This window comes from Apteryx rowi, unplaced genomic scaffold (genome assembly GCF_003343035.1).
Source record: "Apteryx rowi isolate R43461 unplaced genomic scaffold, aptRow1 scaffold_333, whole genome shotgun sequence".
Classification (NCBI taxonomy): Eukaryota; Metazoa; Chordata; class Aves; order Apterygiformes; family Apterygidae; genus Apteryx; species Apteryx rowi.
In genome coordinates, this window is record NW_020449786.1 from 990,878 (window position 1) to 1,014,924 (window position 24,047).

General features: G+C 39.5%; 1 protein-coding gene across 1 annotated transcript in view; it reads left to right on the top strand.

Annotated features, from left to right (window-relative positions):
• Nucleotides 1–24,047, top strand: part of ST8SIA6 (ST8 alpha-N-acetyl-neuraminide alpha-2,8-sialyltransferase 6) — a 49,355-nt gene that overhangs the window by 14,622 nt on the left and 10,686 nt on the right. Inside the window, exons 5-10 of the mRNA XM_026071962.1 lie at nucleotides 170–199; nucleotides 2,119–2,205; nucleotides 14,639–14,783; nucleotides 16,713–16,825; nucleotides 18,079–18,171; nucleotides 21,126–21,598. Coding sequence (XP_025927747.1) covers nucleotides 170–199; nucleotides 2,119–2,205; nucleotides 14,639–14,783; nucleotides 16,713–16,825; nucleotides 18,079–18,171; nucleotides 21,126–21,594 — 937 coding nt within the window. The 3' untranslated portion in view covers nucleotides 21,595–21,598. The remainder of the gene's footprint in view (nucleotides 1–169; nucleotides 200–2,118; nucleotides 2,206–14,638; nucleotides 14,784–16,712; nucleotides 16,826–18,078; nucleotides 18,172–21,125; nucleotides 21,599–24,047) is intronic.

Below are 24,047 nucleotides of genomic sequence, written 5' to 3' on the forward strand. Positions count from 1 at the left end.
GGTTGAGTTTTGCCAGGAGCTCCTTGCTCATCCATGCAGGTCTCCTACCTCCTTTGCTTGACTTCCTACTCATAGGGATGCACCGCTCTTGAGCCTGGAGGAGGTGATGATTGAATATTAACCAGCTCTCTTGAACACCCCTTCCTTCTAGGGCTGTAACCCATGGGATTCCTCCAAGTAGGTCCCTGAAGAGGCCAAAGTTTGCTCTCCTGAGCAAAGAGGACTGTCTAGGTTACCACAGAGCCAAGGAATGAAATCCTGATTGCCGTCCTGGACTGATTCTGTTGGAGGAACAAGTCCCTGAGGGTCCTTTAAAGCAGGAAATGCCAAAATAGGCTTTCGGAGCATAAAACAAAGCTTTCTGGGCTGTAAACCCAGCTGCAGCAAGTCCCAGAGCTTTATTTTGAGTCTTAAAAATTGATTTATGGGAATATTGTCTATGTTAAGAGATCATTTCATGGAACTGAATTCAACGGAAGCCTTAAAACCTGTGCGGGCAGATGTGGTGGCTGCCTTGCCACGCTGTGGGAGCTGCAGGAGTCAGGAGCTACAGCAGTCAGGAGCCCCTGTCCTGCAGGACACCCTGCTGAGACAGCTTTGCCACTTTGGGCTCTGTGCCAGCCTCTGGCCAAGATGAGTTGTGACAATCCATGCAGCTTCGTAAGTCACAAGATGGACAAAACTGCATGTAAAGGGCAAGCACAGCTGTTGCTCTGTATTGTAATGGCTCCTAAGGGATGCTTTGTTTGGGGAAAGCTGGTGGGCTCTTAGAAACCTTTGAGCAACTCATTCAGTAGACAGCGGCAGAAAGGCAGCAATATTCTTGCATTGTAGTGGGTGTTTTTACTCTAGGTACAGGTATACTACTTCTGTTTTATGTTAAGAAGCTTCTCTTGTAGATAAGAAACTCCTCACATTTTTTGACAGTGAGTGCCTGTGGTTTCTCATGAGGCCTTAGATCTRGTGTTATGAATGACGCTTTGATTTTTCTCAGTACCAAATGTACAGGGAGGTAGAAGGAACCTTTTGGGTTGTTGAGTGCTTTGCTATTGCAAGCTACCACAAACTTTTTATATTCCTTTTTATCAATTCTCACACTCCAATTAAAAACAAGTGAGGTTTTTTGGCTTCCCAGCTCTTGTTGGAAGGCTGTTCAAAAACACACTTCTAAGTTCCAGCTTAAATAAACTGGTGGTCATTTAGCTTTGGGCCAACACTAAGCCCTTTTTGCTAAAATAACACAAGGTAAATATTTTTTTGGAGATGTTAGTGCCACAGAATTTGTAGTCATATGATATCCACATCATGTTGTCTTCCCCCCAATCCTCCTTGTAAGTCAGAGTCATTGTTTTTAAAAAGTTGATAAAGCATAAATAGGAGAGGTATTAGCATAGAACCTATAAAGGAAGAAATTTCACCAATCTTTTGGCTTACAGGTTCTTCAATATTTCACATGTGGATAAATTTAAATCTCTTGAAAGGGTTTAAAAGGAGCAAAAAGCTCTTCGGTTACAGGTACCCCAGTGGCGCTTAGTCCTGTTTGATATAAAACAGATTGGTTGTTTTATTTAAGAGAAAATTTGCAGGAAAAACTTAGGTCTGTAAATATTGATCTATGTCTTAGATGGTTGAACTGAGCTTTGGGGAGTTTATAAAGTAGATGAAAGAAAAGGCTGAAAAAGTGTAATGTTTCATCTTGGCTTGCAAGAGTCGTATCTCAAAACACTATTGAAGTTTAAAATGCCAAGTACAAGACAAAGGTGTTTTGTATTATTTTGGACTTCTGCACTGGAAATAATTTCTGAAGGGTCCAATAACTTCAGGATAGTTATAGTCTGATAGCTAAGTTTGAAACCGGCATACTTTTGGAAGTTTCTAAAAAGAAGAGTTCATTAGGACATCACTATGAAAAAAGCATGTTTAATAGGTCAAGCTAATTAAATGAGGATAGTACTGTTACAAATTATAGAAATGAAATGGGTCGTGGAGTTCTGAAAGCAATCTATTAAATATGCAGCATGCATGTTACTTAATACATGCATCATTTGAATGTTTTAGAGACTGTTTCTAAATATCTATGTGCATACTCTAACATTTGATGTTGTTGCCTTTTTTTAGATATTCAGAAGATTATTTTCTTCACATAGTCACAAAACTGCAAAACTGCACCTGGATAAAGAGACCGGAAGAGTGCACAAAATTCAGGTAGTCTTAATTGTCTCTTTTAGAAAAGCTGTTTAGCCCAGGTTTGTGTAACAAGCAATAAATTGAGATCTTACCTATTGAAAAGATACTTTTGTATTGCTTTCAGACTGCATACGTAGCTATGCATTTCTCTTATTCTTTTGATGTTGGGGTTCTTCTTGTTTATTTGCATTGAACTGTGCAAACTGAGCAAAATAAAAACTACGCAAATGAAGTAACTTCACCTATCTCCACTGTAATGAATAGTTAACTAACTTGCTAGAATGGATTAAAAATACTTTCAAAACAAAACATACAGTATTAAAGACAACTAGTAGTGTGCTTTTATTTGTCCAAATTGGCACTCTGATAAGAGACTTTGTAATGAAATGGTATATTTCTTACCCCAAGGCTATTGTTTCTGTTACAGAAGTGCCTAAAGCACCCATTAGGCTCAGCTATGCATGTCATGACCCCTGCGCAAATAAGCATGTGATTACACCTATCCCTGTCAAGATTGCACGTATGTTCAAGATGGCACATAAGTATGTGCGGAGTAGGGACTGTGATCCCTGTAAAGCTTCCGCTCTCATTTGGAAGTGCGTCATGCTGGGTTTAGAGAACAGCTTCATGGTGCCAACCCTAGTTTCTCCAGGGGGAAACACTCTCTTGAATTACATTGTTACATGGAACAGAATTAAAGATTCTGTCAAGATCATTAAAAATAAATAAACTGACCTACCTTCCAACTCTTTGGAATTAACTAGCTTTGAAAACTTAATATCCACATGCGCAGTGTGATACTATTAGCAGAAATAATGGGGGGGAGTGATCTTTATGTGCAAAGTAAATTGCTGTGTGCTGTGTATCATAACTGACCAATGGTGTTTCCCAAAGCTGAGGCAGTATAATGCATAGCGTTAAGGTCTGAGAAACTTTCAATAAACTCTGGCTGGCTTTCTGGCTTTAGCTATGCACAGAGGTATCAGAATATGATACAGAGCTGTAGAAGCAGACCATTCTGTTTCAGGATAGATAGGGTTGTTGGTTGGTGTGTGTGTGTGTGTGCACAGAGTTGATAGGAGGTAAAGCTGCTCTCATCTGCTGTTTGCCCAGCTACAGTTAAGATTTTTGTTTTCCAATCTTTTTTTAACCTCTGTTCTGAATGGGCCAGCCACCACTTACCAGCAATTTGTCACTTCTGATGTGCTAGGTGTATGAGACAGTGTCAGAGTTACCACTTGCTGTTCCAGCTTGGCTTCTTCCTCATTTATTACTTCCAGTCTCCCTTCCTCTGGGTCATTGTCCAGGCCTATGGGAATCTAACATGACACCTTCGATCTAAACCCTCATACAAGACTCTCAATCTTTTAAGTACAACATGCTCACTCTTCCTCTTGCTGTCTTTTTGCCTTCTGGCAAGGAGTATGGGTGATAAGCGCTCTAGATAGGTTATACCACCAACAATCAGACTGGAAATATTCAAAGGTGCAAACTGGGATGCACTAAGCCTTCTAGAAAATGTGGGCTGTACATATACTGCAARGAGGGAGTGAGTTTGCTAGCTTTAATTTAGCTCAACTACCAGGCACAACAGATCTTTTGTAACTCATGATTCAGCACTGGACAAGCTTGGTTAATTCTTCAACATTCAAGGTCTCTGCTGTTTTGGTTTCAATGCATTTAGCATCAAAACTAACCAGAGTACAACTGTACAACTAATTCATATATGTGCCAACCCATGCTGCAATTGCAGTTCTGAGGGCAGGGCTGTAAATTCTTCTGTTTCTATGAAAGTTGACCTGCTTTGATATCATCCAAAAATTCTGCTGATGTGATTGAGGACCTGTACTTTGGTTGAAGGTCTTGCAGATGATTGTCGCATAAAAGGTGTATGTATTTGCATAAGTCTTTCCTTTGTTTTTCCTTCCTCTCAAACTGTTCTCCTCTCTGTTACTTTCCAGAAACAAGATGTTAAAATTTTACAGATATCCTTGCTCCCAGACCACACTGGAGACTTTCAAGGCTTACAGTCTCTTAGCAGTTGGTCAACAGAGGCTTTAAAAAAAAGGGGGGGGGAAGCAAGAGAAAAAGAAATTCAGTATAAAATTTACTAACTAAACCTTCATACACTTCACGCTCACTGTACTCTCAGATTTTTTTATCAGACTTCAAGCACAAGAGCCTGGAACTAGCTCTGCAAGGACACTGCAGCTTAGGAATGATGCATTGACAAAGCTTTGTGGGGAGCAGAGCTTCTAGAAATATGATGAAGAGAGGTAACCCTTTCTCTTCCTCATCTGCTTAGAAGTTCCCACTCCCCATGCACAGTTCCTTCTTGTCTCCCTGTCTCTGGTACTGCCCTATCTTTCATTCTCTCTTTTTCCCTTTCCTTCAACCAATTAATCCTCTGGCAGTACCTCTTTCCTTTTTTCTAATTTTGTCTAGCATCAGTAATGCATAATAATTGTGTAATAAAAATATTATTCAGTTCTAAAAATCTCATTAAGTAGATAGCAAAACATACCCATTTTGCAGAGGAGGAAATTAACCTCAGAGAAGCTGTGCAGCAGAATTAGGTAATACAGCTAGCCACCATCAGGAGGAGAGCTAGAATCTGCCTCTGTCACCACAAGTCTGCCTGCTGACTAGACTGCAGAGAAGCTGGTTGTCTTCTTTCCTTGTTTGCCCATCTGTTAAATGGAGTGAACATTTAAATGCTTCTCAGGCRTGGTGTCAATTCTATGACATCTCTGTGTAACCCTGAAGTTCTGAAGAACAGTGAGACATGCATATTTATAAGGGATTTAATGTCTTATGCCTCAGGGCATAAACTAACCTCTAATTAATAAGGTTCAAAATAAGATTCCCCAGGGATAGTGAATTTCTCAAAGAAGCTTTCTTGTGTTTTCCTTTGTGGCTTTTGCTGTTCACTATTATCATACTGGTAGTGGAGTAAATGAATCTGTGCTCCATAACTCATATGTTCCAGAAGACAGAACTGTGTGCCGATGAGTACACATCTCTTCTCCCTATAAGTCTAACTCCCAGGAGATCCAGGCCAGATACAAGGACAAGTATTTCTTTCCAGCATTGCACCTCTAAACCATATCCTTTTATTTGGCGAAAGGGTTACAGCTGACAACCCTGGTTGACACAAACTGTAGTGGTCCCAATGCACAAAAAGCAGAATGTGCGATTCCAGGGTGACCCTCCACTACCTAGCTCAGCTTTGCCATGAAGCCATGCAAACTGTGTCCGTCTGCTGTCAGAGTTGCCCTTTGCCCTTTCCAAATGTCTTTATCTAAAGCTGCTCCACTGTGCCTGCTCACACGACTAGGCTACAGCGCTATCTAGCAGTGGTCAGTGGTTCTTGACAGCTACCTGGTATTCACCCATGCATTTCTCAAAATCAAGAAGAGTCATAAGGCAAGTACAAGCCATGATGCCCTCTTTAATACCTCCCATATCCACAGTCACTTTTTTGTGATGGATTTTTGTCCTGCCTCTGCCAGGGAACCAGTCTTCTGTACCTTCACTTCTTTAGTGTCTGTAATGCTGGCATTAGTGCTGCCAGATTCAGATTGCCCTTGGAGGAGCCTGTGCAAGCACTTGGTTCATTGCTCTTGCAGTCTAGTGAAGATTCAGAGTGCCTTGCATAAATGTTTGTCAGCTGTTCCTTAGGGCTTATCTGACTTCACAGCAGACACTAGCAGAGTGGTATAAGTATAGCAGAAGATCTAGCAGTGCTGTAAGTTCACTGGGACAAATGCAGTCCTAGTAAGAGTGATTTAGGGAAAGTCTTTTCCAACATTTAGTGCTATCAATGTATATAGAACAATTTAAGTATGTTCTATTCAGACCTTTTCTTTACAAAATTCAGCTTTGCTTCTTTTATTCTTTTTTTTATGTTCTTTACAACTCTACACCAGTGTAGCATTTCCACATTACCCCTTTGTTTCAAAGCTCATCTGAATTCTGCCTCCCTTTACAGATTTACAACTTGTTTTGGACAAAGCAAGTCCTCAGATTTCTTGGATATAAGAGAGGATTGGTGCAAACTTGGAAAGGGAGGTGAAATAAACCCGCAGCTACCTTGAAGCATCATTCTTAAAGCTCTAGAAAAAAAATGTTGGATAGATTTCTCTGCAAAGACTCTTCTAGCTGCAGTTGGTAGAGTCTCAGGTTCCCTAGGTAACATGAATCTTAATTATTATATTAGCATTCATCAAAGGTTTTCAACTTAAAAGAGATGTTTCATTAGTGCAACAAATTAGAGCCCAGCTGGATGCAAGCTGTAATTGTTTTTTACACCTCCACATCTCTGCTTTACAGACTTTTAAGTTTGATTTATTCTCATTTGGGCTATAGACCTGCGGTGGCAAATCTGCGGTTTTTCCAAATAGCTGCAACTCTTGTTTCTGCTGGAAGCTAGCAAATAGTTAAAACAGCCCTCAAAATGGCTGGGGGAGAGCTGTGGAGAATGGTGGTTCAGAAAAGCCTCTGGGCACTGTCTTCCTGGGCTCTCTTGCTGAGCTTGGAGCCTGGCGTAGAGATACAGCACTTCTGCAGGAGTGGTATGGTACTGTGATAGCCCTGGGTGAGCTGTGGATACTGGGCTCCCTCCCTATGGGAATACCATTCCTGAGAAACCTTATCTGCATCTGGTAATGAAGGGAAAAGGAAATACCTAGATGTAAAATACACTTTTAAAAATGCTAATGTTACACCTTTTTATTTTTTTTTAATATTAATACTTAAAAACAAACAAAAAAAAACCAACCCCCCCCCAAAAAAAACTGAGGTCTGGGAAAGAATAGTTAAGAGATCAACCTATTTTCATAGTCCTATCATTTCTCCTCCTGCTTTTTGTTCCACCTGACCACTATTACCTTTTCCCACTTTATTACTTCTTCTGAAGAATGTGTGCTAAACATTCTTACAGATTATAAAATCCTATTCCTCCTTGAAGGGATTAATTTGAAGTATATTATACTCTAAYATATATAACAATAGTGCTTAACACRTCTACGTATTTCAATAAAACACAGCTGAAACATAAATGAAATACCCTGCAAGCTCAACTTATGCTTACGTAAGCTCACACCAGCACATAATCAATAGCTTTCCTAACACTAAACAGATCAATAATTCCACTGTATTCTCTGAAATCTTCCATTTCAGCATACAAAGAAATACACAGAACTGAGATTACATTATGGTTTCAGAGTACATTTGCTGCATGTTTAATAGATCATATGTAAAATCAGAAGTATATGTTCGAAGACATACTTTTTCAGAAGAGAAACGGGCTGGGTGGAGAGAGTGTGATTGGTGATAGTTTGAAGAAACAGATGAATCTTTTAATTGCTTGCAGACTTTATATTTTCCTAAAAGTTGGAAAATTCCTATAATGGGAAAGTAAATGGGATCAGATTGAGCTAGTTATGTTTTCATGGTAGACTTTATGTGGTTTGAAAAAAGTGTAATAAAATTTACATATTCAGCCTCATTTCAGATTCAACCTTGTTGATTTTGATTGTCTTAGCTATTTATGATGTTTCTTCATTTATGGACTGTTCAAGGGCTGTCAGCATAGCACAGATTCTTCAACAGATGCTGTTTCAGACATGAGATTTAAGCACTCTTTTCTCAAAGTTTGGAATCTGTCATAGTATGGCACTACTAGAAAGCACTGATTTCCTAGTATCGACTGGGCTTGACAAAAAGCCTGGAGAAACAAATAACATTGTCTAGAGCTCCAGTGCCGTACAATAAGGTAATTCCTTGCTCACTGAAAAACATTACAGGAGTGGACATAAATTAAGAGTAGTCTTACTATGTGTAGTTGCACCCTTTAAATTTTGCTGTTATGTAGTGGACTTTTTCATGGGTCGTTCTCTGAACTGTCACGATAGTCTCTATGATAATATGTAACTTCAAAATCTTTGTCTTCACATGTGCAGTACAAATAGCTCACATGATCTGAAGGCTTACCCAAGCTAGGGGAACTATTAAAACAAATTATTAGACAAACATAGTCTTTCTCTGGTCATTAGTAAGCCAGACATTTGTCACTTGGAATACTTTGCCTTTTATTCAAATGATATTACAAACCATATTGTCAGACACACTAAGCATATGACTGTCACTTAAACTGCTTACAATAGTTACAGTTTTGAATATTTGCTATTCTTACTTTGTGTTTGGTTGCCTATTTTATATTGTGTTTCAATTCACTGTTCAGTAACTAAAGATCTACAAAGGGGTCTGACTGTGCAAGCACTGCTGGTGTGGATAACATGCAAATGCTTTATAACAGGAATATGATGTGCTTCTGCAAACAAACATTCATTTGTTTGTTGCTTACTACAGACCTTTATAAAAGGTGAACTGAAGAGAATTTGTAGTTTGTCAAAATACAGAGATAGAAGGGATCTCAAGACTATCTGGTCTCTGGACTCTCTGTGAAGTCCATCTTTCTCAGTCTCAAATGTATCTAGGCCATTCCTGAAAGATGTTTGGCTAAATGTCTAATAAAAATCTCCAGTCAATGACATTCTGCAGCTTCCCTAGGCAACCTGTTTCAGTGTGCTTCTTAATATTGGACCCAAACTTTCTTTAGTGCAAACTAAAATGATTTCTTCTTGCCCTTCCCCAGTGGCCTTAGAGGACATTTGAACATCTACTCTTTAGAACAATTTTGCATATTGTAGTACTTCTGCAGCATCTGTCCCTATCCGCTTTACCTGTCCTCCCACCTCAATTTAGTCCAATGTCTATTCATAGGGAAATATCTCACACTTCTGTCCTCAGCAATGAAAAATGCCCTCTGGCCCCAGCTCCACACACTTCTGTCACACACTGAAGTGTAGTCTGCACAAAAGCAGTCCTATTAGGTTCACAGAGTTAGGTCAGATTCTGCTGGCTCTGGTCCCCATCTGGTTTTGTATTATCTTGTATTTTGTATTATCTTTATGATTTTTTTAAAAGTATCTGATCTGTTAAAAGCAGCCTTTTAAAATAAACAAGGCAACTGGTCTTTCATTTAAAATTATGAGATATTTAGAAAATAAATAAATGCAGAAAATGCAGCCCCTTGAGGACCAGGTTAACTGTGTTGGCCCAGTGATCCAATTCTAGACTGGAACAGACAAAGTTCCAGTAGTAAATTGCACAAAGTATGAGGCTGTGTAAAATTTTGGTGCAGAAGCAAGTGCCTTTTCACACCAAGTATTTATCTGAATAAAATACTAAAAAGTTATAGAACAAAACAACTTTAGCTAAGCATCTTCTTTAATGAAAGAAGGTAATCTGAATGAAAACTATCCTGCTTACTGCAGGAGGATAAAGCAAAGGTCCTTTTGCTGCCTGTATCAATAATGTGGAGGAGTCAGGAATCTTTAAACTCTGCAGCAGCTCTTTGCATAAAGACAAATTTCGCCCCTATTAAATATTACAGATTATTCACATCCCACTTGGGATAAGAACTATGCTGGCTTTCGGATCAGCCAAGGAACTCTGTTAGCCCTTGGCTAACCRCTGACTGCTTTAACTCTACAGCTGGTTCACATTCAGTTGTTGGAAGGAAGATGCTGAGAAGTCTGCACTCTCCTCAGGATGTGTGTACACTGTGTCTTGTCCATAGACATGAGCAGGCTGTGCCCAAGCTCTGAACCAACTGAAAGGCATGTATCTATACTGGTGCAGAACCAAGATGAGCTAATTAACTTTACTGCTAGGAGGGATATAATAGTTCAGGCTGAGCTTCATGGCTACAAGGCTACTACAGAAACTCCAAAGAAACTCCATGAGCATATTTAGATCCTGCAGATACTTACACATCTGACTTCCACTAAACTGAATAGTATAGATTTTTCATATAAAGGTTTTGCATCATGCAAAGGGTTTTGAAAACAGGTACAGTCAAGGCAGCAGTTCTGTTTTATTGCCCAAGGGTCAATCTATACAATTAGTCCAAAATCTGAAAACATCATTATTCCTTTTGGTTGTCTCAATGTTTGGATAACCTGCTTGAGAAAACAGGATTTTCTTAAGCTCTCAGCATCTGCAAACCTGAAGGGATTATCTGGTTGCTATATGGGCTCTGAGTTCCATCCCAGTTGGTCTCAGTAGAGAACTGGGGCCATGGTAGTTATTCCAAGAAGGAAGAAATTCAGCAAAAGCCTCTGCTGGTCAACAAAATACATTCTCCAGTCAACAATGACTATCTGTTACTGATTAGGATTATCATGACTGTACTCATTCAGTTTTATGAAGTATATATTACCAGTCCAAATGGAATAGCCTTGTTATATATGCTGATTTTATTCCTTATTTGTTACAAGGGAAACTTCCAGATAATGCAGTCAGCTCCCTTTTGCTTGTCTTGGTACAAGAAATATCTGTGGTTGATGTTATTCCTAGAGTTCAAAAAGAGCTCTGAAGTCTCAATCCACTTCCAGCTGCTTTCAGGAGAAATGCTGCAGGAAGGCATGCCTCCCCAGATAAGAAATTGGCTGTGCCGACCTGCAGTCTAAAGAAGGTATTTGCCAAACCTTGGGTCCTCCAAATATTTGGTCCTTTGACTCCACCTTCCTTCACACTGGACTTTTAATGGTGTGGCTGGATCTTAAACATGCTTTGTTCTAGAGCAACCCAGATGTCTAGCAGCTCTATTAATAATTGGAACTTAAACCTTCTCAGCATAAAATATTTCAATGTTCTTATACATATCTGAGCTGGATGCTCAGCCTGTGTAGCCACATCCCATCTTCCAAGAGCTGCCCCATATCTCAACATTTTCTCCTGGTCAGAACTCCACAGACAGCATGGGTCACTTTCCATCCTTCCAAAGGAAATTCAGAGTTTGACTTTAAGGTAGTACTGTTTGGTGCTGTTATGATTCTGACCCTTGTCCCTTATCTCACCATCTGCTTGGTGAGTGTTTTGTATTGTAGCTTTTACCGGTTTCTCTCTTCCCAGATGGCATAATGCACAAATTAAAATACTGTCTTGGCTTTGCAACACTTTACATATCATACTTGTTGAAAGAATCAATTTTTACAGTACATGTCTCAGGCTTATGGAGCATGTGCTCTTTCGGGTGTCATTGTCTCATGATGGAGACCACATATGTGATTAACACTAGAGATGATGGTTGTGGAAATAATTATTGGAACTGCTCAGTCTCTACCCATTTCTYATCACTTGCTGTCAGTTGTAGAGGTATCTTGTGTCACAGCTTGTATGAGCAGGTTGCTGAATATTTTTCCAGTGGGTTTTGCGGTCTGCAGGTTATACACATTGCAGCTAGAGCTTTGTACATTGATGCTTGGGCATCAAGGAATTCTGTGTCATGTTTTGATGCAAGTAAGAGGTTGCTATTGGTATGGCTAAACCTTTAGCACATATGTTATTAGATAACATAAGAATATACATCATTAATCAATATGTATTTCCTTGTTCTCACTGCATTTCTGAATTAGCTTGTCTTTGTTTTACTGCCTCAGCAGATCCATAATATTAATTAAAATTATTACTTTTCTATGAATTCTGATATCTGTTTTTCTTCAGACTGTTTCTGCTTTTACTGAAGCACTCATTCCTGTGGGATGAGTAATAAAAAGAAAGAATGCATCATCTGTATTAATTAATGTTATCTATCATCAGTTTGCTTTTTCAGATTCTGGTAGCCATCAGACAYTTCTGTTTTATGAAAACTGGGCAAGAATATTCTGGGGCTATTCCTTTCTACTCTTCATGTCCTGAAATTGTTACAGACAATATTTAGGCCTGCTTGGTTTGGCTTAAAAAAAAAAAGTCAAGGATTTCAGAATTATGATTTTTGTGATTCCTAGTCTGTATGTGATTGTCAGGGGGCAGCAATGGCCAGCTGCTCCCTAAGGGGCAAGGAGCTGGGATCCCCATGCAGTGACCTGGCTGGCAGCCGCCGCCCCGCCGCCTGCCAGGGAGCAGGGCGTCAGGGCAGCCCCAGCCTTGGGCATCAGGCACGCCGCAGGGACAGGGATGGGCTGAGGCCGGGCTGGGTGGTTGGAGCCAGGGTAGGGGTCGTGGGGGGCCCCATGGCCAGGCAGTGTCAGGGTCGTGGCAGGGTTGGAGCCAGGCACTGCTGCTGCATCGCGGGGCAGCGACTGACGGCCCTGCACTAGGTTGAATGGGGGCTGCAGCTGGGTAGGGTGGGGGAGGCCCCAGGGAGGTTGGCAGGGACAGGCAGGACTGTTAATGTCCTCGGAGCAGGGTCCTGATAGAGATCTTTGAATTCGCTTACTTCTGTAGCTGCAGCATATCATTAAGGTTGAAAAGAGTTGCTTAAGCAAAAAGTTATCAAGAAGAAGAACAAGTGGACTCTAGTCAGGAGCGGTTCAAGAACATCCAGTGTCCTCCCAGACTTACTCATTTGAGTTTCCTGCCTCATTGCTTGATTTGTATTTTTCCATATATTTAAAATAGGATGCCATATGCATAGAGCAATTATTTTCATCATGTACCTCCTGAGCCACGTGAGTGTACTCTCAGGTGCATCCCCACCTRTGTACCTGATATCTCCTATCGTCCAGGCACCCCTTGTGGCTGAGCGTGAGGCAATGGGAATCGTGTGTACAGGGATTGAAGTGGAATACGGCTTGGACAAATAGAGCCATGCTGTTTACTCTATCATAAGTAATATTTTTTGTTATCATTTCCTGTAAGTAAGATTATTTAAAAGCTATTCCATCCCAGAATTCACTTGCTCCCAGTATTCCTCACACATCTGGAAACTTTGTCTGAGAGTCCTTGAGGAGTTCCTGAGCTCAGTATTCAAAACAGGTTAATATGTACCAGTAAGCCATCTGACAATTCAAATGGTACTCTTTCTTTTGGTCTTTTGTGTATGAATCAAGCCAACTGCCTACTAAACTTTTTTTTCCCCATTTTGACCATTATTTGTACATGTAGTATGATGTGTGAAAGAAAAGTTAGGTATGGAATCATCACAGACCTATTCATTATCTTCCCTGCCTTCCAGAAAACATCATCCTTTGGGTCCTCCCATGTGCCAGGACATGCATCATCTCCACCAGAAACAGAACGTTCCTTTACTGGAATATTAGCTCAGTGTAAATTGTTGATAAAGTTGAAAGGAGCAACTTCTCTTACCTGTGTCTTACTCTATTAAAGTCAGCTTACTTTCAGGTGGAATTTAGCTTGTATTGTTTAACTTGTTTCAATGGCTTGTTTTACCTTACTCACTGAAAAAGTCTGAAATAAAGTTTTTCTTTTCCTCTGGCTGTTCCTGTAAAACGTACTTAATTTTTTCTTCACAATTAATCCTTCTGAGTTAGGAAAGGAACAATTATCTATTCCCTGCTGTGTTATCTTTTTCAAAATTCCAAGCAATTCTGTGATCGATGAATTTTCTTCTCTAAATGGTTAGTATTTCTTTTAATGTCTCACCTAATGAGACCGGTATGTCCTGTCAAATGATAAATAATGACTGGCCATGAATGTTTTAGCCTCACAATTTGAAAACTGAATCCAGTGGTAGCATTGTTCCCTAAAGCAAAGTGTATTATAGGACTTCAGGTCTGATTTCAAAGGGCTTATGGAGCTTTTCACTGCATTTCACTGTTTCTTAATAATATAGGACATTTACATACATAATATTTACATAAAGTTTGGTGGTAACATGACTTCACTCCTACATAATGTTTAAATGAGGAAACCTCTTGCCCTCTTTCTGTTTAAGGACTTCTGCTGGGTATTTTGTGTAGCTGCTAGGCTCTCTRTCTGCCACAGAGAGGGTATCTGTCTTCTTTATTTGCAAGTTGTCATATAATTTACTTAGCATCTGTGATATTGTGTGCAGCAAAACTGTACTGGACAGTTGCAGAAATGAATTATTAATTAATTGACTTGCAACCACCTAGCTGTTCAGTAGGCTAACCTCTATAGCCAGTATTTTCCGTCCTCCATTCCTTTTGTCTTCTTGGTTCTTTCTTTCTTCAGCCTTTTGGTTTCTTATAGTCACTTGTTCTGTGTTAATTGAAATCTTTTTGTTAATTCTTTGGGGACTGAATCATGTTTTCTGTGTAAAGCCTAACACTGGTTTTAGTTGAAGACTCTCAGCGTTTCTATGATAATCTTAATCTTAACAATTGATAATAAGGATAAGACTGATTCTGACTTTGTCTGGATGGAAAAGGGAGAATGAGAGAGAAAAATAGGATAAGAGAAGGGGTTCTTGGACTGATTATTTTCTGAACCTTTTTTGTCAAGATGGACTTGCTCTACAAAGCAAGTCAAAGGAAACACAATTATAAAGGGTTCGTATAGCCTTTTGGTACTTAGTTAATTAGAACTGTTTTTCATTCTCTTAGTTCTCTACCACCTCTTTTTTGCTCATTTACCTGTCCTTGAGTGGGTTTTGTTTGTTTGTTTGTTTGTTTTGCAGGTCAGAATTAGCTTCCTGCTGTGATGCAGTTCACAACTTTATTGCTTCTCAAAACAACACCCCTCTGGGAAGTAACATGAGTTATGAGGTGGACCATAAAAAGACCATCCTCATCACGGAGGACATTTTTAGGATGCTGCCTGTGGTAGGAACTATATCTTTGCCTCTTCTCTTATTATAATTGCAGTATCATAAATGTTTTGGATTAAAAATAGAGCTGTTTTGTTTGATTCCCACTGGAAGGACCCCTTCACTCCCTATGTACGCTTCATTCGTCTAGCAGGACTTTTTTTTTGGCTTTTCTCTGAAGCAGACAAGGCATGGACRGGGCATGGTAGTTCAGAATGTAGGTGGAGTTGCTACAGAACACAATTTGCAGCCTCTCTTGGTAGCCAGCCATGTTTCTTAAGTTTTTTTTAGTCCAAGACTTGAAGCCTATGGACTGAATCCTCTGAGAACATTTGCCTTGTTTTTCTCATTCCCATTTTCAAAGGTATTTCAGTCTTTAAGGAATATTTCATATTCCACTTATTCTCATGCCATTTCCAGTGCAGGCTTAGGCATATAACTTGTGAAAACTATTTTGAGGATAGACCTGCTACTGATGTGGAGCACCTTTGCAGCCAGAAACACAGGTTGAGTGAAGGAATCAGGTTTTGTAGCTAAGGACTTTAACAGACATGACAAGACAATGTGTATCTGGCAAGGGATCTCTCTTACCCTCTCTGGTATTCATGATCTGTGAGATCCCAGATACTGTAAGTCTAGTCCTTTCTTATGCTGCTGTAAATTGCTGAGAACCTCCATTGCAATAGAGGAGGTTACAGTGCTTCCAAACCAACACTGAATGAAAGATAAAAGTATTTTTTACCAACACTGAACTGAAGAACAAAGTAGTACTTTTTTAGGTGCATATATACTTGCTAAGCTAGCCAGAGTGTTCTGGTCCATGAGTTCTCCTATAATAATAAAACAAACTGTCTTTCCAGAATTGAACAAAACATTTTATCTTGTTGTCTTGAGATATATTGCTGGGCGTAGTGATGTTTGCAGCTTTCCCCACACTTTTTTCCTTGTCCATGCTGATAGCGCCTCTTCCTGTTTCTCTTTGGGCAGCTGATGAGAGAAGGAGGAAAGATACAGCTCTGTGTAAGAAAGTTTTGATTCAGTTTTGCAAGTGGGTTTAGTTTCTGCACTTGAGGTAGCCTAGCTTTGGCCTCACTGTTGAATGTCAGTGCTCCCACAGCAGCAGAGACTGAATGAGAAGTATATCTGTTCCTGAGACCCTTGGATAACAGCCAGCTATATTAATGTCAACTGAAATAGCCAAAAATTTACATTAATATGCCAGGCTATGATCTCTGCTGGTTCACAAGTGGATGCATTTAGCTCTCATTCAGCTCCCCTACTKCAGGACATTAACTTCTAACAAGAGTAGTAGTGGAGAGGGTGAACAACCAGGAACAGTAACTGCTTCAGCTATCAGTCAAATTCACTTATGAATTTAAGTTAGGACACATGACTGTCCATTGCAGCATCTTGCAGGTTTCCCTAAATTCATTATTTTTCCTAAAATATAATTGAATGATTGCAAATTAATAAGCATTTACAAAGTTACCCTCTATCAGCTGACACAGTCAATGACTATGTAGCAACTCCCAGTCTGTCACAATGCAAAGTAAAATGGGTGAATTTAAACTATCTTCAGGAAGAGTTAGTCCCTAAGTCCTGTGAGGTTTCAGTCCACTACAAGATCATTTTTGTGTTAAGCAAATTTAAAATGTATTCATCCAGTTTAACAATCCATTGTTATTCCCTCAAAGTACTGAAGACAGTGCTAGCCGTTCTCAGTCTGTTGGTTGTTGGCTCTTGGCTATCCAGGCCTGACAACCCTGACTCCTAAATGGTGGATGCTTTCACTGGGATGTACTGGATTAAACCTGCAAGCACAAATGGATTGCACAAATCATGCTTTGGATTCCTTGCCACTAGAAGTTCAAAAAAAAAAAAACCACACAAAGAAACAATCAAAAGAGCTATAAAACTTTGGCTGTATCTTTTTATTTGTTTGCAGTCCTCTCCTCTTTCAGTCTATCCCTTCAAGAACTGTGCAGTGGTTGGAAATGGAGGCATTCTCAAAAATTCCAGCTGTGGAGCTGAAATCGATCGTTCTGACTTTGTGTTTAGGTAAGAGCTGCTTGATCTTACTGAAGAGTGTTGAGTGTTTCTAAAAGCTTGGCAGGATTGGAAGCATGCCAGCGCCAGTTTGTACCAGTGGGAAAAGATCTTGACAGTTCCTCATTTCTGCCTTTCTAAGGGTACTCTTTCTGCTTTATAGATTTCAAAACTTTGATTCCTAAGTAAAGAGTATATGCAGGTATAACTTATGATTGCAAAGATACCTTGCTATGGATGTGGAAGTTGATTATCTGAGAACCTGAAATTTCTGCTCATTTAACATCTGTTCAAAAACATCCATTTTCTTGGCTCAGAAGACAAGATTAAAAAAAAAGAAATTAAAAAAATGAAAGACTGGTATTAAATGTCACGTGTTTACAGTTGCCTCTGGGTTACCAAAGGGTTTACTTAGCCTTAGGTTGGCTCAGTAATGCAGTTACTGTTAGCACCTCTGTTGGCCATCTAAAAATTAGGCTTCTAGTTTAAGTAGTTGTTTCAACTCCCCCTATAGACTGTGGAGAAAACAGAGAGTGATTCAGCCCACCTCCCTCAGTACATGACTCACAGAATCTAGTTTCTGCAGAAGAACAAACTGAGTAACCAAGTGAAGGTTCTTTTCTCAGTGATGTCCAACCACAGAGTCTTCTGGATTTTTTCCTTTTTTTGACTAATATTTGGTCTTTTCAAATTAAAAAAAGTCTTTCCAATTAGACCAATTGACTTTATTAAAAATGAGGAATCTGCATATGAAGATGCTAAATCTAAGTGACTCACTTTAAAAAGAAATACCTTCTTTACATTACAAGCTGTTATTTCCCTAATTGGGCAAGTTATGTTGCCTCATGAAACAGCCATCAACATTGCTCTGCCAGCTGAGGGATTGGTGTCAATCACACTGTTTTTAAACAGAAGATAATAGAAGACTTTCTGGAAAATGCATTGTTTAGGCAAGAGGGGCAATATTTTCTAGCAGATAACATAGGGAATTCATAGATGGGCTCCTTATGGGATTTTAACTTTGCATCTGATTTGTGAGAGCTCATTTATGAAAATGAGCTCTCTGTGCTGTATTTTAACTATCTGTACAGTAGATAAAGTATTTTTACCAGAAGTGCTGTAAGCCTTATTTAATATTTGTAAAGTGCTTGGAGACCTCTGGGAGCTGACATGAAAATGTCATTCCACAAGAGAGGAATTTGCAAATAATAACTGAAAGGTATTTCTGGTGGGCTTCTATTTAAGTAAGTGTTTCTCAATTTCAGGTGTAACCTCCCTCCAACCACAGGAAGCATTAGCAAAGATGTTGGCAATAAAACAAACCTTGTGACTGTTAATCCAAGTATCATAGCTCAGAAGTAAGTAGTCCTGCAGTTCTTTTTCTGTGCAGTATTGTATAATTGTTTGACAGGATTTAGATTTTGTTAAAAATCCTTTGGGATACCAGCATAGAGAGCGGTGCAGAAAGATTACTTCATTAATGAGACTTAGTTCCCACGTAAAAAATGTACAAGTCTAAATGGAAATCTATTACACATGGCCTTTTTGTAACAAAAAGGAGGCAACAATACCCAGATTAGCAGGTGCCTCTGCTGGCATCCATTCACACTTTATGAAAGAGTAAAACTGATCACTGCAAGTCCAGGCCTCTTCCCCCACAAAATCCCCACAACCCCAACAAAAAAAAAAGGAGTTATAATCATAAATCAGAAAAGCTTGAAAACGTGTGTCCAATTCTATCAGTAGGACTGTAAACACACGTTCTTAATTAGTTTTCTGAAAAAGGATATGTCCGGAATGGAGGCCCAATTTCCGTAATTCATTTTCTCAATCCAAACCAAAGCTGCTCACCCACTTTTTTTCTCAGCAAAGTTTTCTTTTCACCTTCTTGATGAAAAGAAAATCTGCTAAAGCCAGGCTGACTAATCTGGCATCTTCAGCAGTCTGGAGCTGCAGCTTATCAATGAAAAGGACTGCTGTGGCATATTATTTACTGCTTATTGATCTAACTGCATGTTATTGTTTGTCATATCTATATTTGTCAAATAGACAACATCGGGCAAAGTTCTTTTAGCTGAAAAGCAAGAAGGAAGCAGTACAATAAGCACAGAAATGACTTACAGSTATTTGTCATTGATTCAAGGAGAGAGCTTGAATTTTTGCAGTGAGTACTGACTGCTTTGATGCTTACCCGGCCCTTTTTGACTGAAATGAATTGTTGCTTCTCCCCAAAATAGAATTAGCTCATTGACGTTAGTGGGGCTGCACAAGAATATGAGAAAGGAAAACTTGGTCCAGTGACTCAGCTTCATTGGTGACTACTGAACTGATGCGTGATTTCTCTGGGTTTGAGGGTGGTGTCCTGTCACACCTACACTTACTTTTAAGCCTAATTATGCTATACTGGCATTGATAGGAGTTACACTGAAGAAGATAGGAGCTAAGCCTGTGTGAGGATGAAATGAGATTGTGTAAGGACTTTGGAATTTGAACATTTTAATTATTTAAATATTCAGAGGAAACTAAACGCTTTTGAAGGAGGAGAGGGAAGTGACTTGGCACCATTTAACGGAGCTGAGTTTGTTTGTTTTCTCAAGAGACCTTTTTCTGATTTTAATCACTTTAATTTTTAATCCTTTATTTAGGCTYAGTCTGATAGTACTATTGTTAAGGTTATATCAAGCTTTGGAACCATGTCTGACAGGGTATACAATGCAGACAAACACTCTTGGAGGAAAGAAGCCCAGTTCTTATATGTCCTGATGGAGTTGAACTACACTGCACCTAAAAGTAATGAAGCTATAAGGGAAAGCAAGATGAGGCTGAGTCATTCAGGCTTCTAGCTAAGAAGGGAGAGCAGAGGTCTGAATTTTGCTCTGAAGGCTCTTTGTGCATTTTACACTGAGTAGAAATAGAGATGATTCTGGGAGTAGAGGCCAGAAGTTTACTCTTCAGTCACCCTCCCTAGCCATAGCCTCAGGCCTTCCGTGCTTGCTTTGGCTGTGTGACTGGCATGCACAGGGGCCGAGGCCCACCAGGAGGGGCTGAGAGACTCTCATTCAGTCTGTTTCAGAGTCTAGAGGCAATGTCACTTCTCTGGGAAGCAGAAGCTGTAAGTTTAAACCCCTTCAGGCTGAAAAGGGAGGTGGACTCATGTCTTTCATTCCTTGCTTGAGTTCAGTTGTGCAAGAGGCAACTGGTAACTCCTCCATCAGTGAGGGTTTTGAATGACAATGGCAGTGGTTGCTGTCTTCTGTCTTGAATTGAATTCTGCGTGAGAAGAGGGTTTGAATCTGCTCAAACTGCAAAAAGAGATGAAACCACGTCTTCCAGTTTCTGCTGTAACCATTGGGCTACTTTGTGAAAAGTAGGGTCAGATAGCCCTTAAAAAAAAGGTGAAAACATCCTTTGAATCCCAAATTGGATGTAAGCACCATATGCTCAGATGATTCAGACACCTAGGGTCTGTAGAGGAAATGAGCTGAGTGACACCGTTGTATCTTGTATTGCTTCTTGGATAACTCTGGAAAATTCACTAGTCAACATTTGGGATCACTGAATTATCCGATAGAGAGAAATGAGTTTTTCTGTTGACTGCTGGGAAACTGAAGTATCTGAGAATAAGATACATTTTATTTGTGAAGTCAAACCTCTAAGTCTTGAGAGATATTCACAGGTTTCCCTGTGAGGTCAAGGGAGATAAATAGGCATGTCAAGACTTTCAGCTATTTAAAAAGTATATCAAAAACAGCTAAGATTCTGCAAAACTTGGACACATGCTGATCTTTTGCTCTGCAAGACTGCTCACATGCAGGAGTGAGTACTCCTATTGCCACACAGGGCAGACACCCAGGATTTGAAGATGGGTTATCTTATACATATTCACGTAAGAAAGAGTTTTCAAAAACACACACAATGCATACCATAGTGCATGTATTTTTAAATAGAGAAAGTATGAATATGATTTTTTTTTGCCTTCTCCTTTGAAGCTTCTTAAGTTGACCATCTCTGAAAGCAGGTCCTGGTCTCATTAGCAGTGGATATGATCTCCTCTAGTACGTCCTGTGTTACCACATCAATTCTATAAGGTGTGTTGTTATTATACAGTAAAGTCAGATTTTCATAACAGCACATGGAAATATGAAAACATATAACAGGTTGATATACATTTGCAATGTAGACAGGCTGAACTGGTGCAGCTGAGCCGAGTTCACAAATCATGTGGAGGTACAGTCATGCTATTTTGGTCTGTAGTCTATTTATGTCAAAGTACATTTCATTCACTCTTTTCCTAAAATGTTGTATTTGCCAGATACAACAAACTGAATGAAAAGAAGACAGAATTTCTGGAGAACATTGTGGTCTATGGAGATGCTTTCCTTTTATTGCCAGCATTTTCCTTCAGAAGCAACACAGCTACTTCTTTTAAAGTATATCAAACTCTTAAAGAGTTCAAAGCAACACAGAGGGCAATATTTTTTCACCCCACTTACCTGAAAAGTCTTGCCCAGTTCTGGAGAACTAAGGGTGTGAAAGCCTACCGATTGTCATCTGGTTTTATGATCACTAGTGCTGCTGTTGAGCTGTGTGAGAATGTGAAGCTATATGGCTTCTGGCCTTTCTCAAAATCCACAGAGAAGATGCCAGTTAGCCACCACTATTATGACAACCAGCTGCCTAAACCAGGTTTTCATGCAATGCCCAAAGAATACAACCAGATCCTTCAGCTTCATGGCAAAGGCATTTTGAAGTTGCAGTTTGGTAAATGTGAATCAGAATAAAAAGGTAGGTCACCTTCTTCCCGCATAAAATGTCTTTAAGTAATGTGTCAAGGCAAAACTTCTTTTTTTGCAAACAGTTTGGGTCTGTTCTTCCTTACAGAGATATTTCTTCCCTAGAATCAGAGAAAGTTGTGTCCATAAGTGAGTGAAAGATGGAGTTTACTAATTAAAAAGTACCACAGAGTTGAGAGATGTTTTCTAATTGTTAACTTTAGACAGGGGGCATAGCTAGACACATGTTATTGCCATAATTCATAGTCAATTAATAGTGTCTCCTCATCTCAGGTATATTTCTTTCCCAACCTATGTTTGGTTTGGTATCAGTTCCCGTGAAACARCTGCTTCTGTGAATTGTTTTATTTAAGGTGATCACAGACTGTGATCTACAAGAGAAGGTGCCTAATTCTGGCACAGCTGTAGCCTTTCCAGGCGTATAGAGAGGCCAAAGTAAGGATTCAGATTGCCCCATGAAGAAGTAACATGTATATGCAGCCTTGTTCCCTCTCGTCAGTGAAGGATAGGTTAGAACAGCGCACTCTCGCAGCTTGGGACTGCACAACAGCTTGCAGGCAGCAGTGAAGAAGCTGCCGTACATTGCAGCAGATTTTGCTGCAGACTTTACCCTGAGGCAGCCCAGAATCTGGACAAATATAGGATGAAGTGTCATTCCCTCTCCCTCATCCTTTCACACTCTCCCTTGCCCCTTGTTGCTCTACCTTCTGTGTATTGCCTCAAAGAAATGTAGCACAGTCTGGCCCCTGACCTTGAGCCAACTCACTGGCTACAGATCACGGGTGACTTTGAAAGGATTGGTTTGCGTATTTTCCAGCTTGACTTGCTTTGTTGGCAAAATAAGACCTGTTTGTATGGGTAGTTATTCATCTTCTCAGATAACTCGGAAATTSCCAGTTAAGAATACTGTCTTTTATTTACCTTCCAGAGCTCTATTTTTCTGGGGAGTGCAAGTTAATGTAACAAGGAGTGAATTGTATCATACTACTACTATTGTATAATGCTTTAATTGGACTGATGTAATTCTGTATTTCTCAAGTTAAATATATAAAAATAACATCAGCTTGCTCAAGCCTGAAATTTTAAGTTCAAAAGCTAAGAAGGGTTTTTCTTCTGGTTAGGTTATGAAGTGAATTTGAAAATAGCCTTTGATGGTGTTCAGAAAACATGCCGTCAAAGATACATTTCATAGTTGATTCATAATTAGAAACTGCAAATTTATAAACTATCAGATTGCTAATGTCAAGAAGGCACAATTTTATTCAGTTTCAGTTTTTTTCAAGAAATAGAAAAAGAAACTGCTTACWAGTATTATTAGAATAATAGAAAGCAAGACTTGAAGGGACTTAGAGGCCACTTAGTGAATCCATTCCCCTAGTCTATGGCAAGAGATTACATGGAAGGAGGTGTATGTGTATACAGTTTCATGTGGCTAACTTATGGGTTTTTTGCCTGTAAAAGGTTGTAGCACTTTGGAAAGGTTAAGAAATACATAATGTATTTCTTGCTAATACGCTTAGCTGCTAAGCTGTTTGCATCCTGCAGTTTCCCTTGTATTTATTCTTCCTATAATATTAATCCCTGGAGTTGTACCATGTAATTTTAATTGTAGTAACTACACCAGCTAAGAAAATGAAAGACAACCCTTTATTAATTTTTCATCCAGGAAGAACCAGACAGAAGCCACAAAAATGTTTAAGCATCTGTATGGGTTAATTAAATGCTGTCCATGCTTGGCAGACTGAAAATCACTTCTATGGCCAAATTTGTAAAATAAGCTGTAAAGAAAAAAACAAGTAGAAAGATAACTTGTGCTGCCCTAACACTTTTTTTCCACTATGTTAATCACTTATATTTAAGAAAAAAGTTAGCCCTTTAAAAACAAAGAAATAAAATGCTTTCAGTGTGAGCTACCATTCTGCTACTAACTATTAAAGATAATTGAAATTCTATAATAGATATATTTCAGTGAAGATGGCCTTTTCTAAAAATTGAACAATATCATTTTTCTTTTTAGTTTCTCATTTCTGTTTTTCTCTCTGCTCCCCTCTCCCCTATTAGGTGGGTAGTTGAGGAAGGTTCCTTATACCACTGGGTGCCCACAAAAGTCTCAGGCAAACCTTTCTTCACACATCACTGGCCCCCAAAAGTTTGCTGCTGTAAATAAGACATGAATGAAGCTGATCTGCTGCAAGCACCCATCTGCTGCAGGCAGGTAGCAGGTGCTGGAACACCACAGGGAGAGCATCCCTGCCTCATAATGAATCATTTTGGCAGTGTTGCTCATAAAGTCCATCCGTGCCATTGAAGAGGTGACCTTTGCTCATTGGAGAGAGGGAATTGTGAGAAGCAGGAGTCGTGCAGAACTGGTTCTGCACCATGTGGGACACTCCATCTGCCTTAATAGCCACTCATGCACAGTTATGATTGTGCCCAACAGA